Source organism: Limulus polyphemus, unplaced genomic scaffold (assembly GCF_000517525.1).
Source record: "Limulus polyphemus unplaced genomic scaffold, Limulus_polyphemus-2.1.2 Scaffold1616, whole genome shotgun sequence".
NCBI classification, from domain to species: domain Eukaryota; kingdom Metazoa; phylum Arthropoda; class Merostomata; order Xiphosura; family Limulidae; genus Limulus; species Limulus polyphemus.
In genome coordinates, this window is record NW_013667226.1 from 84,237 (window position 1) to 101,542 (window position 17,306).

The 17,306-nt window shown below is 34.4% G+C and overlaps 1 protein-coding gene across 1 annotated transcript in view; it reads right to left on the reverse strand.

Annotated features, from left to right (window-relative positions):
• The window catches only part of LOC106464308 (actin-related protein 6-like), a 49,213-nt gene that overhangs the window by 16,122 nt on the left and 15,785 nt on the right, over positions 1-17,306 (reverse strand). The window contains exons 3-7 of the mRNA XM_013924438.2: positions 5,895-5,963; positions 4,994-5,117; positions 4,030-4,165; positions 2,589-2,744; positions 1,089-1,209 (exon numbers count right to left, since the gene is read on the reverse strand). Coding sequence (XP_013779892.1) covers positions 1,089-1,209; positions 2,589-2,744; positions 4,030-4,165; positions 4,994-5,117; positions 5,895-5,963 — 606 coding nt within the window. The remainder of the gene's footprint in view (positions 1-1,088; positions 1,210-2,588; positions 2,745-4,029; positions 4,166-4,993; positions 5,118-5,894; positions 5,964-17,306) is intronic.

A 17,306-nucleotide genomic window follows, 5' to 3' on the forward strand; every position in this document is an offset into this window, starting at 1 on the left:
ACTGTTCTTCTGGAACTTGAAATACATGACACAAAATATTATATTACTGGAAACCACTGGAATATTTAACAAAGATGATTGATTAACAACAAATATACTTTTCTTGAATAAATTCTACAATCCTGTAGATATAGCTAAATATAACTCCTGTGAAAACAATACTTTCAAAGTCATATAGGAATGAAACTTGTGTTTTGATGAAACATGTTATATGAAGAAAATCAGAGAACAATGTAGAACTGAAAAAAAATATTTTCTTCTTCAAATTAAATCTTTCTTGAAAACTGAAACAGAGAGATGATTTGGTGAAATACCAAAATTTTGTTTGGCTGTGGAAATGTGGAAAAGGAATTAAAATGTAGCATATCAAGAGTTGTTCCATATAACCAACAGTTTTACATCATTTACAAGTAATAGCTATGAAACTTGTTGTGTGTGCCTTATACAAGCCATTCCACTGAACAAGTAAGAACTTTTTATGTAGTCACTTCAAGTAAATATAGTATGCAAAATTATATGGTTATCTTAAATTATAATTTTCTGTCAAGGTGATAAGAAATGAACATTTGTACAAAGTTCTAGAAATTTGTTTACTAGGTTTTTATTAACATACGTGTTTATTTGAGAAGTATTAAAGAACTAGCTGATGTACCAATTCAACATAGATGGAAGACTTAGGATCTACAGGGGAGGTGATACAGGGGGTCAAATCCAAATGTCAACCCCCAAGGTACACGCCAAGTTTGATGATAATCAGTCCATCGGTTAGATTTTAAAAAGCAATATGATATATTTTTTGCATTTATAACAACCCTTTTGTAGTGAGATTTTGGTATTTTCAGTATGTATTTAATATCTTTTATAAACAAGTTGCTCATAAAAATTATTACTGCCACAAAGATCCACTAAAGAAACTCTTGATACATATATCTTATAATGTTTTTGTTTTTTTAAATAGGTTTCCCTGATTTAATAAGTTGCCCAAAATTTAAACATTTGGATAAATTTACAAATTATTATACTAATAATACAACCATACACATTAGATGCTAGAAACAGCAATGTAACATTGCCTAAACAATAAGTACCTGTTCATTATCTTTGGGCTTGCCTGTTGTTTCTTCCAAGGGTCGGACGTAACCTCGTTTTATAACAGTGTAGTCAGGGAGAACATAATCTCTTATGATGGTATTATCTTTTCCTTTTTTCCTGAAAAGACAAAAAGTGGCAATATAGAACCTATTCAAATTCTTATGTAGTAATATTCCACAACAATATAGAACCAATTTAAATTATTATGTAGTAATATTCCACAATAATATAGAACCTATTCAAATTCTTATGTAGCAGCATTCCACAATAATATAGAACCTATTCAAATTCTTATGTAGTAGCATTCCATAATAATATAGAACCTATTCAAATTCTTATGTAGTAACATTCCACGATAATATAGAACCTATTCAAATTCTTATGTAGTATCATTCCACGATAATATAGAACCTATTCAAATTCTTATGTAGTAACATTCCACGATAATGTAAAACCTATTCAAATTCTTATGTAGTATCATTCCACGATAATATAGAACCTATTCAAATTCTTATGTAGTATCATTCCACGATAATATAGAACCTATTCAAATTCTTATGTAGTAACATTCCACGATAATATAGAACCTATTCAAATTCTTATGTAGCAATATTCCACGATAATATAGAATCTATTCAAATTCTTATGTAGTAACATTCCACGATAACATAGAACCTATTCAAATTCTTATGTAGTAACATTCCACGATAATATAGAACCTATTCAAATTCTTATGTAGTAACATTCCATGATAATATAGAACCTATTCAAATTCTTATGTAGTAACATTCCATGATAATATAGAACCTATTCAAATTCTTATGTAGTAACATTCCACAACAATATAGCCTTAACTTGAAATTTATACATATCACAACTCCATAACAACACAGCCTTACCCTGACATTCTTACATATCACAACTCCACAACAATATAGCCTTACCCTGAAATTCTTATATATCACACTTCTACAACAATATAGAATCTATTCAAATTCTTATGTAGTAATGCTCCACAAATAGCCTTAATTTCAAATTCTTATATATCAACTCCACAGCAGTATAGAACCTAACCTACTAATAAAGGTTACTGCATTTTTTTATATTTTACAACAACATATACATTTATAAAAGAAGTTTTTGATCTTTTTTAATCATAGAAATCTGTATATCCACTAAACATTACAATTAGAATTTCTTCTAAACAATGTATACACATAAAGAACAAAAATATTTTAATTACTTATTACAGATATCAAAAGACATAAGTTACAAAAAAATTAACTAAACTGTACTTTACATTGTAAGTTTAAATACCAATGACAATAAACAGTTCTGTAAACTAAAAAATTGAGTTAGTGTTTCTCTAAGCTTTTTAATTAAAAAAAAATCTTAATTAAGGATAGGATAGTTCAGGCAGTGACATTAAAAATTTTAAGTGAGATCAAACTACCACACTACAAATTTCATTGGTATAAGTATTGTTGGATTATTACCGTGCAACTGACATATCATGGTCAAACTGAGTAGACACATAGCACACATCTTCTTTTACTTGATTCATGACATACGTTTCATCCATTACATGAAGCTGTCGATATGAGATGATGTCTTTTAGGTGGTTGGTTAGGGCCTTCCCACCAACATTGATTCTGAAAATCAAAGAATAATCTATTGAAAGTGTTTTTTCTTGTTACATTAATTTACATGCAAGTCTTGAATTCTAAACAAAATAAAGATAAAAGGAAGATGTGAAATATGAAATGTCTCTTGAATAAACAGAGAAAAATTATTGAAAAAAGAAACAAGAATATCCCCAATTTTTAAAAAATACATTAATTCCCACCACTCCCAAACATGTGCCCCACGATTTCAAATGTTAATGGGGGGGGGGGAGAATCTTTTAGATCTAATACGTTTTATATTTATCTTGATTAAAGATTTCTTTTTAGAAAATCTTTTAATTTTTTATGAATTCTGAACAGGCTCTTAGTTACAAACTTTGACATATTCTGGTACAAAAATAATATGATAAGAAGAAGACCACGATCCTTATTAATACTAACAAAGGTACCCACACTAAGAATGGCATTTATTACATTGTCCTCATGAGGATGGTGCACAAATGTGATACTCATCGTGCTGATCTAGGTTCAAAGCAGTAGCATGGGAAAGGGGGATTTAAAAGGCTGCAAAATTTGGAAACAATTCTGATACCTGAAGTTTAATGATGAAATAAATATGAATGAGTTACTTAGCTTTTCAGTTATTTCTTTTATTAAGAAGTTTAAAATTGAACTCCACAAATTTACCATATACATATACAGGGTTGAGTATGTTATATTAAATTTATTTTGGATAAGCAAAACAGTGAGTCAAATCCAACATAAAATCACAGTGAAATGGTATGTATCAAAACTACATTTTGATGCCACCTTAAACTGATCACCTTTGGGTAGAGTATGTAACAGACTTTCCATGCAAAATATTCTTAAGGTCAGATCATAAAGATATGTTCAGATAGAGTATTTAAAATTTCCAAGACAGGGACATCCCTTATATTTAATGGCATTGGAAGTTAAAGAAATGTGGATGAACCTAGAGCAAGTTGTACCCCACCTGTGGTAAGCAAAGTGTGGCATTTTGTAACAGGTAAGAACTCACAAACTCAAAGTTCAGTGGCAAAAGCTGTCCACGTGCCCTAAGCAAGAGTATGAAAAATAGTCGAAAAATATTTCTGTCTGAAAAAGTGACACAAGTTGCTTCAATGACATATTAATTTAACTGTCAGGTATTTTTTGCTATTCCATACAAAGGCATACTGGATGAAATGATATGTAAAAATGTGGTGAGACACCAAAATAATTTTAATATAATGTGATCATCCTGTATATGTGTTTGTACATGCATGAATATACAAAGTGATATCAAACTCACCTCCTTATAGCATTTTTCAACTTCTTTCCCTTAATATAAGGTACTATATGGGTAAAAGAGTATCCAGACTCCACAACAAGACAGCAAAGTTCATTTGGATTTTCTTTATGGTATCTGTGAGCACTTAATGTTCCCGCTAAGCAAGAAAAAATATTAGAATTTAATTATTTTGCTTGCATGTTGTTTGAGGTAACATTCATAAATGAATACCAAAAATTAATTTTCCAATTCAGAAACCTAATTTCTTGTTACACCAAAAATTCTGCAATATCGATATGCATCCACTTGTTAAGCACATGTCACAATGATATATAATGTAAAAAAAGTGTTTCCCGTTCATGGTCAATCTACAAACAAGTTATTTACATACAGGGTATCCCAAAAACCTGAATCCATAAGGAAAAATACACAATTTATTCTTACTTTATTTATTATTGCATGCCATTAACAGCCATACACATATCAATCCTTGGTATACTGTACCATCAGGGTATTTTCTTTCCTATAATATGTACAACTGACATTAGAAATGTGTTTGTTTAACTGTATATTAATAAATATGATTCAATAACAACAACAAGATGGAAATATTTACCAAATTACCTTTCCTTGTGAAAGTTTATGCAAACATGAGAAAAAGATAACTAAAAATGTCAAAGATTAATGCAAAATCTGAAACCAAATACTAAGTACAATTTTTATGCCTAAAATTAAATTCATTGCAAACTTGAATATCTGACTATCTATTTATTGTGGTTTATTTCTATCATACATGTTGATATGTTGACTGAAAACATCATTATCTAATGAAGACTGGATAAGCTCTGAAGTAATAGAAACTGCTTGTTTTTAAACAAAATAAAAGTAAAGTAATTGTTGAAATTTATGAAATTACAAATAGTATTAAAAAAATTCCAAATATAAGTTAATAAAACAATAATCATAATAAAGATAAAATCTGTACCATTAATACGAAGAAGTGAATGAAACTGGTATTCTTCAAAAAGAATTTCAGTCATATTTTCTTGAATGGATGTGAAGTTAAAGTATGGCTCTGTCACTATCAGGCAGGTCTCTCCAAAGTCTATCTAAAACACCAAGGTTATACTAAGTTCAAAATCATTAAACCACAAATAAATTTTGGTTCAGATTATATGCAAGTGTATGCTTTCTACTGGTTTGAGAATTCAATTTCCTTGCTATCACAAAAACACATTGTTTTCTTGTAATTAAGTGAATGATAGTAAATGCATTTTATGTTTTTATTAATTACATTCTGGACACCTGAATGAGGTTTAAGCAGCAAAGTATAGGTTTAGTTTCAAAACACTGTGCTAAGAGATTTCAAAATTGAAACAAAAATGAATTCATTCAAATTTCTAAAAATCATCAAATAAAAAGAAGTGATGTAAGAAAAATCTGAAACCTACTTGATAGATATAAATAACAAATTCCTCAAAAAACAAATGTACTAGAACATTGGAAGGATAATGCATTTCTCTATCAGTGGCCACAGATGATGTGACTTCTGAGACATCATAAGTATAACACACACACAATTAATACTAAGAGAATAGCATGAATCTTTATAAATCCAGTTTTTCCATCAAAGAAATAAGAAAATGAAATAATACTGGCTCTTCATATTCAGGGAGAGGAAACAATAACTGACTGACCTTCTGGCAAAAGACAATAGTAAGAACCTGCTAAGGTAATTTTTCTATCAACTGATTAAAAGTTTAGATTTTAGAAATCCTTCCCCCCTTTCTTAGCTTCCCAAACTTAATTTTAGAATAATGATTAATCAAATATTAGTGTTGTTTTTTTTCCTCACTGTAGTGACAAGTGAAAGAATTATAACTTACATTAAACACATCTTGGCCAAATGTATAATCCCAAACTTGCTTTTCAACCTCCCAGTTGACCAGATATCCCTTGAAAAATGAAAACATTCTTTTACATTAGATATGTAACATAAAACCCTATAGTAACAGAAAAGACACAAGAAAGACAAAGCATATAAAAAGTATCATATATACCTCAATATTCTGTACAGTGACCACAATGACAATTTTATGTCAACAACTGTCCTTATGAGCAATCACACTACTTGGTGCTTTCAACAAATGATTAAACTTTGTGTATTTCATCTAAATCAACAAATTTAGATCATTCACTAGTTTAATCAGCCTAATGGTGTGAAGTGTTAAATTACTATTTGGCAAATTAGAACTATAATTAATTCACCAGATTCTTTTGTGTGTACACATAACTTGATTTAACAATAACCATAATAGTAAAAATATCCATATCTAGTAAGTTGGTTCATGATATATAAATTATATATACACAGTTGACATATGCAGTTTGATAGTGATTATGTATGGAGTTTAATTCTTAGATTTCTGTTACAACTTCACACATAATCACTACCAACATTAAGCAGCATACATCAACTTAGAAAAGTTTACTAAATAGTAAATTCTAAATATTTTGGAAAACTGATTGTTTAATGAAATAGTCGTAAAAATATCTGAGAAAATGTATTATTCAATATTTCAAACTAACATTTTTATACAACATAAATATGAAGAAAATGCTGTAGCTATATAAAGGAATTTTGAATATAAAAAGAACATTGCCATAAATTGACTGTCCCACTATTTGGCCATTTTACTTTTGACACACTTGTTTTCATTTTCATTATTTGATAGTAATTGTTTTATTTCTGATTCATGTGTAACATATGCTTTCACTTTTCTTTAAAAACAGTTTGTAATGTTCAAGAAATAATGTACAGTATGGAAGGAGGCATTGTAGTAACATTGAAAACTCTTTGGTCAGTACATCCTGTAGGCAGCTTCTGTGAGAAAGCCACATTTGACTAACCCATGTTCCAATATTGATAAATACCCCATTATGAATGATGATAGAATATACTACACTGTTGTTTTATGCTCAGATCTGAATCAATATTTCGTGATTGGCTTACAGTATTAAACTCTATATCCAGATTCAATAGATTTGTCAATATAGCCAGTAGAAATTAACCAAATTTGCTGAATTTTAGATGTTTCATGTGATGAAGTGTTTTGGTGATTTAAGTGGTATTTATTACTCAGTTGTTATTTGATATACACACTGTTTAAGCAAGGGAGAAATCAGGTCATTATTGGAGTGGCATGTAAGAGCTTCAGTTTAACCTACTACAAAAAATTAATTTACACATTGTTAAACAGCACCTTGAAATCTGTTGTGGTTCTGACCTAGCTAATACAGGAATGACTGCATTAGGTACAATTACTGAAAAGTTGCTCAAATTAATTTATTTATTTATAAAACTAAACTTTTTTTTTCACAATAATGTTTAGTCTTAACAGTTTATATCTATTATTATAATTTTAGTTATCTGCTGCTGAAGAGATTCAAAGATTATGTTTATGCTTCTGTTATTTTGTAAGTTGAACTAGCTCCCTTTGCATTCTGATATGTTATTTTGACTTGTGTTACTGTATACTAATTTCACTTGCAATATATTTATATCAGCTTATTTTGTGGCTAATAATTCTTTGTTTTTTTATCTCTTGAGTCATTAAAAGTTTGGAGATGCTTGAATGGGTAATGAAGAAAACTTTATTATAAATGTACAATGTTTTGACAAAATGATATATATATATATACAGCATGGAAAAAAGAGGTCACATGACTGAACATTGCTTAATAGCTTAGTAAAGGTACCTTGGGATGTTGGTTTAGAGCAGGGCTGTTTTGTTCAGATGTTGTAAATATATACTAAAGTTTTCTTAATTACTCATTCAAGCTGTCTCCAAATTTTTATTTTCTGAAAAGTGGGTTCCTCATCATCAAACTTTTGAGTCATTGCTCTTGAAGAATCATGATAAAATGATTATGTTTTTCTGAATGTTTAGAACAGCAAGTGTCAAAATATTGGAACAATAAACCTGAACATGTAATGCAGAGTGACTCTCTCATGGTTTATGACGTGTGGTAATGTGGAACTTTAAAACACACAAACAGAGATGAAATGGAAGACAGGGAAAATTTGGGATCCATTTAGCTCACTAAAAAAGAAATCTTGTTATATAAGAGTAATAAATTTATTTTGTATGGCTGTGTTGAGAAAGTTTACAGAAATTCTACTTTGATTGGAATTTCAGGCTTAGAGACTTGTGCACTCAGAAAGAAAAATGATGTTTAGCCAAATACTCTATGCAATTTATTAACAGACAACCACATTGTCTAAGTTTATCCTTCACATAAAAAATTGGTAGAAACTGTAATATATTCTCTTGTTTCTTATAAACTGGAGATCTTTAAGTGGGGAAAACTGCACTGTAACCAGAATAGGTATGCTCTTCACCCAGAACTACTGAAAAGTGAAAAGGGTGGAATATTACATAAGGAAGTATGATGGGCTAGCTCCAACCACGCAGACGAGGTTCCATGATTTGGTGCTGGATTTAACGGGTCATGATATCCATATCCCACGTTAATGGCCAGAGCAGTTGGACCACACATATATACCCATCTTTGTGATAGGATCCCCACCTGCAGCCACAGAATGATGTGTTTCAAACAACCAGATTTACAAAAGAAAGAAAGCAACACCAAAGTGGATGTCTTCCATCTGATCAACCTGAAGACATCCAAAATGCAACATCCCATGCTCGGATTGAAGGGTTCATATATGCCATACCCCTCCCATGGTCCAGAACTCATCCGGTCTGGATTTATGAACAGTTATCTTCATTCCCCAACCAAGTGGGCAAGGAGAATTCGACTTACCCATGGAATTATGGAGAGGACGTGGAACATTGTTCCACCAAGGGCCTAAGATGGGACTTTGCATTGGAATTTATGAGGAGATAGTGCACCCCCCTGTATGAACAATCTAAGATTCAACAGTGTTCATAAGAGGGTCCAAACACATCCCCAGTGGACCAATTTTACGATTAGGCCCCCGTGTAGGTTGGTCCTGCTCCTACCAACATCTGGGAAAAACTGGGTAGGAGGATCCCCAACTTCACCCTCTTCTCCAAAAGTAGAGAAAACTCAACACTCCAAAGGAAAATCATCTGTCCACCACCCCAGCAACTGGGAACTGGGTGTGGTAAGGGCTCCGTAGCTCCACTAGTAGAATTTTTTTTGGGGGGGGGACATGTGCATGGGGGGGAGTTCCAAGTAACAGGGCACTGGAGACAGTGCAACAAATGAACCACGTTCCCTAAGTTTTAAAAGCAATTCGATCTTGACTGATTCAGCTCAAAGATCCTCCTTAGCTTTACTCATGATAGTCCATGAGTAGCAGTCCATTGAAGTTGTATTGTGAGATAATACTACCATACACAATTGCGTCTAGATGGTCTTATGGAACATCTCATCTCAACAGAGCCCATTACAACCATGAACTGATATAAAGGTTGCCAGTGCCGAATTTAAAAAAAATACAAGAACATCTGACTGGGCAACATTCGCCACTGAGTGGGATCCAAAAGAAATAAAGAGGGCCCCTAAAAGATAAAATCAACAATCGTGAATCACATAAGAAAGTTACTCACCTCCTTGTTAAAATCTAGCAGAGGTAGTCAACACAGCTATAGGGGGAAGGCAAAATCCCACGTAAGAGGAAACTGCCAGATCATGAAGTAATGAGATAAGAAAGTGTCGGGAGAATTCCACATACCGGCCTACAAAATAACCTCCAGAGAACAGTTCAGATGAGCAGCCAATGACATTGATAGATGCTGAATCTGGTGAGAAGTGACATGGAGCATATTATGATCTTCAAAAGATAACCACAAATAGGTTATGTGAATCAACTCCCTGAGACTATGGAGACTGTTGGATGAAGTTGGTTGAAGGCTCTCCAAAGACACCAATGACGATATGTAGTCCATATCTGTTGATAGATTGCCATCATAGGTCGACGAAGGGATTTAGACAAATAAATGAAAACTTTAGAAGTTAAACCATTATGTTGGGCAAAAGACTGCATAACTTCCATGGATGGAGCTAGAGTCAACCAGGTGGGTGTTGAATGTTTGACTGAGGTTGTCTCAACAAGGATGGATGAAGATGTAGAGGTGGACATTTCTGGAGCAACCAAAGAAGAGAAAACCATGTCTGAGTAGGCCAAAAAGGTGCTATCAAGAGAACCTGACATGGAGTGGAACAAATCATAGAGAAAACTCTGGGTAAGAGACAAATAGAAGGAAAGGCATACAAATGTAGTCCTGTCCAGTCTTGACTGAAAGCGTTTATCGCCAAAGCTCGTTGATGCGGAACTGGAGACCAGAACAACTGTAGGCGAGCATTCCAATGAGTTGCAAAGGCATCGACCATTTGGAACCCGAACTTAAAACAAATCCATTGAAAGACCTCTTGATGTAACATCCATTCTGTTGGAAGAATCCGATGGGGTTGAGAAAGATGATCTGCTATCAAATTCATAACATGACAGGCCAAAAGATGGATGTCGTGGGAATGAGCCCAATAAAGAATATCCAAAGTCCGAAAACAAAGACCTCAAGAATGAGTACCTCCCTGACAAGAAAGATATGATACCACTGTGGAGTTGTCCAAATGGATCATGACAATTTTGCCATGTAAGAAAGGAAGGACTTGAATCATCGCTCGATGTACCGCAAGAAGTTAGAGTATGTTGATATGCAGATTAGATACATAGTCTGTCCAAATACCCTGGAATTCCTGCCCCTGAAGAGATGGTTTTCCAGATGAGAAGGTGGTATTGGGACCCAGATAGTCATGTTGTTCCTGTCTAGCCACTACTTGAGATCTGCAAAATTGTTCTCGAGCAAAGAGACTGTTTAATCCAAATGGTCGATATGCAGGAGCCACTGGTCACAAAGTGACCACTGAAGGGATCTCATATGGGCCCTACCCAATGGTACAAATGATTCTAGGGTAGGCAATGTTCCCAAAACAGACAGAACCATTCATGCAGTGGGAGAAGATGATGAAAACAAATGCCTGACAATCCCTTCCATATTGTGAAATGTGAAGGAAGATGGTTGAGCCCGACTCAAATGTGTGTTGAAAAACACTCCAAGATGGACTAGGTATTGAGTGGGTGAGAGAATGGATTTTTCCACCCTGATAATAAAGCCAGCCCTTCTGGCTTCGGAATGGAGAATCTGGGTATGTAGTTTACCAACGTGATGGGTTCGTGCCAAAAGAAGCCAATTGTCCATAATGATGTGTGCACAGACCCAGAAAATGTAGAAGCCGCACAAAGGCCCATACTACTCGGCAGAAAACATATGGTGCTGAAGCAAGTCCAAACAGGAGAGCTCAGAACTGCAACACCTGGTCCTCATGCACAAAACGTAGAAATAAATGAAAAGACTGCTATGGGGATGTGAAGGTCATCCAAATACTTGGTGTGAAGTGCCATTTAAGTTAAAGAAAAGATTCCATGGTTCAACAGGGCTGTAGGAAGTGATCAAGTCAAGACAGATCAATGATAGGATGCCAATCTCCAGCTTTCTTGGGTACCAGAAGTAGACAAGAATAGAATCCTGGATGAATGGGGATCGACCTTCTTGATGGCTCATTTGTTGAAGAACTCCTGAATGGCCTGGGAATGAAGGTCTGCACATCTGAGGTTTCACCATCGATCCTTGGATTCTCAGAGTGCTGGATTTGGGGTTCAAGATTCAGTTTACTTCTCCCCCTCCTTTGTCCTCCCATCTGGTTGTCTTTTCTCCTCTTTCAGTGAATGCCAAATGTTGTAAGAGATGTAACCATCATCCCACAGGACCTGGTGAAGATGGGTAGTCACCGACCTGTCCAAAGATGCCCGAGAATACAGATGGAACTGATTCTGTGAACCAATAGGAGGAGGTGTCGAAGGTGGGGGCTGTGAGATGTGAATGTTCAATCCTCCAGAATTACCCATTGGAGTAAAAGAGGGGCGAGCAGCCAATGACGATAAAGAAAACTGCATATGTGCCATATCAATTTGGGCTTCTAAAGTTTCTGGGAATCCAGCAAACAAGTAAGGCTGATGAACAGGTGTTTCCCGTAGATCATAAAGAGCAGTGGATGGCAAACGAATACTCTCCAACAAGGCATCTTGACTCAATAAGTCCCAGCAACAGACCAACTAGGACACTAAGGCAAGGCCTGAAGAGGACAAATGAGTCATAGTGGTAACCAGTAAGGGTCCCAGTTCTGTATCAAATTGATGAGGAGAGGTTTGATATCCTTCAGACAAAAGGTGAAGGGAAAAGAAGTATCGCAATACAGTAGGTAAGAGTCAACAAATCCACAAAAATTGAGAGCTGTTAAGAGTGATAACAGGTTCTAGCATGGAACCCCATAGATCCAACAGGTGAGTGTCCAAATATACTTCATCCTGATGATAAGCCAGAACATACTGTTCTGACAAATGTGGGGGGGCAAGGCATAGTGATACCCTCTCATAATTGCATTGCACTCCTCCATCCATACACAGCAATATCAGGGAAAGGAGAAAGAACTAAATAATCCCCCCCCCTCCCAAGATCTATCTGACAACAAGGCAGGGGTAGATTCAAAAACAACAGGGTTAATCGCCAAAATTTCACAAACTTGCATAAATAACTGCAGAAAAGGGGCAGAAGGTGGCTGATCAGATGAGCCCTCAATAGAAGCAGCCCTAGTGAAAGGAGCAGGAAACTGTGTCTAAATTCTCCCTAGTATATTCAGCTTCATGATGAAAAACCAACTCTGAACCCCCCACATTGCGACCCCTGGGCCGCATGAAAGATTCCATTTCACCATTATTATTACTTATTTTACCTAATCTAGTCTTAAATAACTTAAAAAGATCTGTATTTTTAGATTTTATTTACTTTTACAATGATAAATAAAGAATATAATATGAAAAACAAGAAATAAAGTACTTACCTAATCTTCATTTTTCTTGCTATCGGGTTTCGAAGAGAGTTAAGCCTAATTTATTATAGTAATGATAGAAGGATAGTAAAGGATACCTGTTGCTATAAGGTTAATGGATTTTAATTTAGTCAGCCCTAAGACACACTTCACTTTAGAAATTCAAGAGGAGGGTTTTTTAATTTTTTGGATGTTTCTATAAAATGAGAGTGGCTTTCTGTCTACTTCTATATACAAAAAATTGTTCTCTGTTGCCATGCCCCCACATGCAAAATCATATCATTCATTATACCCCCCCAAAAAAAAGTCCCTAATTCCATCTTTTGTATGTAAAGATGTTAATATTTTTTCACATAAGAAAGATGTAATATTAAAATTAAACTATTTAAGGTATATATAGCAATTTACAGAGGGTATAAACCTAATATCACAGATAGGATATATAACAAATATTGTAGTAAATTACAAATATTCGAGAGTACCAAGTTATAGACAACCAAAAAGGAAAATAGAGTAAGAATATTTCCATCATAGTCAACACAAGTAGACAGTGTTTCATGAAATATATGAACTGTCAAATAACCTAAACAACTCAATTAAAGTTAATTAATTTTAGTAATGGATTTAAAGATAAAAGTGAATTTTGAGATAAATATGGATTATATAAATTTTCATGTAGCTGTGGTTTATATTTGACAAACATGTAGATATTTGGAACTTGGAATAAGAGAACATAAAAATGCAGCCAATAAATTAAAAATGATTGGAATTACTGATTGGAACAATGTAAAATTAACAGTTGAATTTAAAAAAGAAATTAAATATACGAGAGCCAAGAAAATTACTGCAACTTTTATATAATTTTGTTGCAATTATAGTATACTGCAAGCAGTTTTAGTTGCTTGTTACAAAAGGTATATACATATGACAGAAATAGCACATAAATGGGCTACTACAATCATGTGAACCATAGAAAACTGCAATCTACAGAGACTTGTTTTCTATGAAGCACTGAACTAGAGGTGACTTGATTCAGGAATTTGAAATTGATAGCAGCACAGACTGTCTATGTGAGGTTTTAAGTGGTGAAATTAACATTAGAGGTTAAAACTTTTTAAGCTTTTAATGCTCAGATGCATTTGTTCTTCAAGAGATTTATTTAATTTTTCATATTAGTTATTTAGAAGAATACAGATATGAATGACTACATATAAATGATGTTGGGCAAACCAGTCATCTTACTGTTTCTAATTTTTAACCCAGAGACATGCTACCAAAATTATTCCTGGTTGGAAAATAAAATTCTTAGGTCATCTAGTCTGTTCAATAACAAAACGTTTTTTTACCTATGTGATAAAATGCATATTCATCCTAAGTTAATTGTGGTTTTATTATATTTAGGCTTTAGTTTTATAGTTTGTTGAATCATTTGACTTTCATGCTACACAACATAATGCATTTTGTAACTTACATCACTTATATTTTCTGTTCTAATGGTACTGAAGTCTGGTTAAAATTCAGCTCTGATTTTAAATTCTTAATGAATAAAGTGACTACGAGAGGTTTGGTGGAGGGATAAGGTTGGAGATTAACAATAACTATTAAGAGGAAAAAACTGACAGTTATGCAAGCACATGTCCAGGCTGGTAATTAATCATAATTTTTCCCTTGTTAGTTTGTTAATATGTGAAATGGTTTTACAGATGATGTGGAGTGTGCTAGGGGTTTGAATTATACAGGGATACTACTGAGATTAAAATAGAGAAAAATAGTTTGGCTTGTCAACTGAATTCTAAAGCAATTGAATTGGCCTAGGTGGAATTTTGACAAGAGGAAGAAAACTATATAGTGTTTAAGATACAACTATGATCTCCATAGTGTAAAGAATTTTTCTTTATACATTTAGCTTGTTTCAAATATATATATTATTATAAAAACAAGTGGAGTGCATGTTGTTTGTTTATTGTTGAATTTATCACTAACAAGTCATAGACACCTACTGTAGAAGAATACTTAGTCTAACACACCATATATTTACATTACTATATATACTACTAAAAAGCAGGTTCATGACATTTGGCAAGCCACAGTCAGGATTATACAGTGGTAAATGTCGGTAGAAGAAAACATGAATGACAGTGGAAATAAGTAGGCCTATATACTCACAACTGTAGTAGTAGTAGCACAAATAGTGTGGAGATTACAATCACACTATATAACCATGTCAACTTTTGATAAATGTATAGAAAGAGGAGAACATCTTGGATTAAAAGACAGTGAACTATGAGAGTTTGTTAAACAACAAGAATTAGAGACAGAAGAGAGGAAGAAAAACTGAAAGAAGAAAAGGAGAGAAAGGAAAGACTGGAAACAAAGAGAGAGAAAGAGCACAAACTGAGAAAAAAGAAAAGGAGAAAGAGGGAGGAGAGATTGCAAATAGAGAGAATAAGAGCACAGATTGAGAAAAAGAGAAAGAGGAAAGACTAGAAATATAGAGAATAAGAGCACAAATTGAGATTGCAAAGCTCACCCAACAGAAGGAAGAAGGCCCCAAGAATGACAATGGAGTCAGGGCCAGCCAACACAAGCTGCCCAAATTTGATGAACAGAAAGATGACATAGATGCTTTCATGGAGAGATATGAAAGATTTGCCAAACGTCAGATATGGGGCAAAGGAAACTGTCTCAGCCCACTTCTCACAGGAAAAGGCCTACAAGTATATGCATGACTGAAAAAGAAGTCAAACCTGACACTGGAGAAACTGTATTTCAGTTCGTGGCATGTCTACAGCAATACTTCTCAAGTTGGACTGACAATAGTTATGAGGGACTGGCAAACGTATTAGTACATGAACAGTTCATGATCATGTGTTCAACTGACATGTCATTATTCCTAAAAGAGGAGGAGATGATCAAGCTGGTAGAACATTATATGGAAGTCCATGGAGGGAGTATAACTGGCAAGTTCAAAAATATCCAGTTAAATTTGAAAATAGTAATGGCTGACTAGAAGCAAGAGTCTACTAAAGGTGACAGGAGGTTAACAGACAAAAGAGAGAAGATATGCTATGTTGGTTATAAAATGGGATACATTGGAAAGGAGTGCAAGTCCATTATCAGCAAGCATCAGTGGAAATCTCAACATAAAGCAGCTGAGGCTACTTACAAGGATAGTGCTGATAAGAAACAAGAAAAGATTGACTGGCATCATGGATGCTACTGCCATAAGAAACTGAATTAAGAAAACATGTCGGATTCACCACAAAAAGGAAGTGCCAATTCCATGATTGATCAGTGCACGACTAACGGTTGGCTGAAATTAGCAAATGGATCAACAGTGCTAGTAGTGCTTAAAGCAGGTGACAAACATCAAGAGGTGATACCAAATCACAATATGCCAGTAAGTGAAGGATATGTTGGGGACAAAAAAGTGAAGGTTCTATGACACACTGGGTGCAGTAGTGCAGCAGTGAGAACCAGTTTAATATATGATGACCAGATGATGGGCAAAGTACATCTGTGTGTGCTAATTGATGGGACAGAGAGGAAGTTTTCCACAGCAAAAATAAAGGTGGATACTCCATATTATGTAGACCTTGAAGCCATGTGTATGAAGGCACCATATATATATATGACTTGATGATTGGAAACATACCAGGTAGTAGAAATTTGGAAGAACTAGACAGAAAGAAGACTGACGAAGCATCTGCAGTCACCACCAGAGCTCAAGAAAAGAAGAGTAAACAAGACATCAAGTCTTTGCAAGTGTCACAATGTGACATCCCGAATGTAGGTTTGTAGGAAATGAAGAAGGCATAGAAGAAAGACCTTTCACTGCAGAAACTTTGGGACAATGCCCAAGAGAAAGGGGAAAGATACATAGAGAATAGAGGATCAGAAGGGAGTGCCATACTGCCTCAGAAGCCAACTGGAGGAGACCTATCAACTCGCTCGACAGAGCTTGTATGCAGTTCAAGGTACTCAGAAGCACTTCTGTGACAAGAAGGCCAAGAGTCAATATTTCAAGGTCAAACAGAAGATTTTAGTTCTGCTACCCATAGCCAACAACATACTTGCCTGACAGTGGAAAGGACCTTTCACAGTACAGGAAGCAGTCCACAGAATGCACTATAAAGTGAAAGTTGATGGAACAACCATTGCCTACCATGCCAATCTGCTGAAGGGGTACTTCGAGAGAGAAGAAGACCTTACAGGTGCAGTTATTGATGTACAGATGGACATGACAGATGCAGCCATCACAAATGCAGAACTAGAAGGCACTGACTGTCTTAGAAGATGAGAACATACTAGGCCTAAGACTACTGGATGGAGATGAGACATACAAAGATGTCAACATC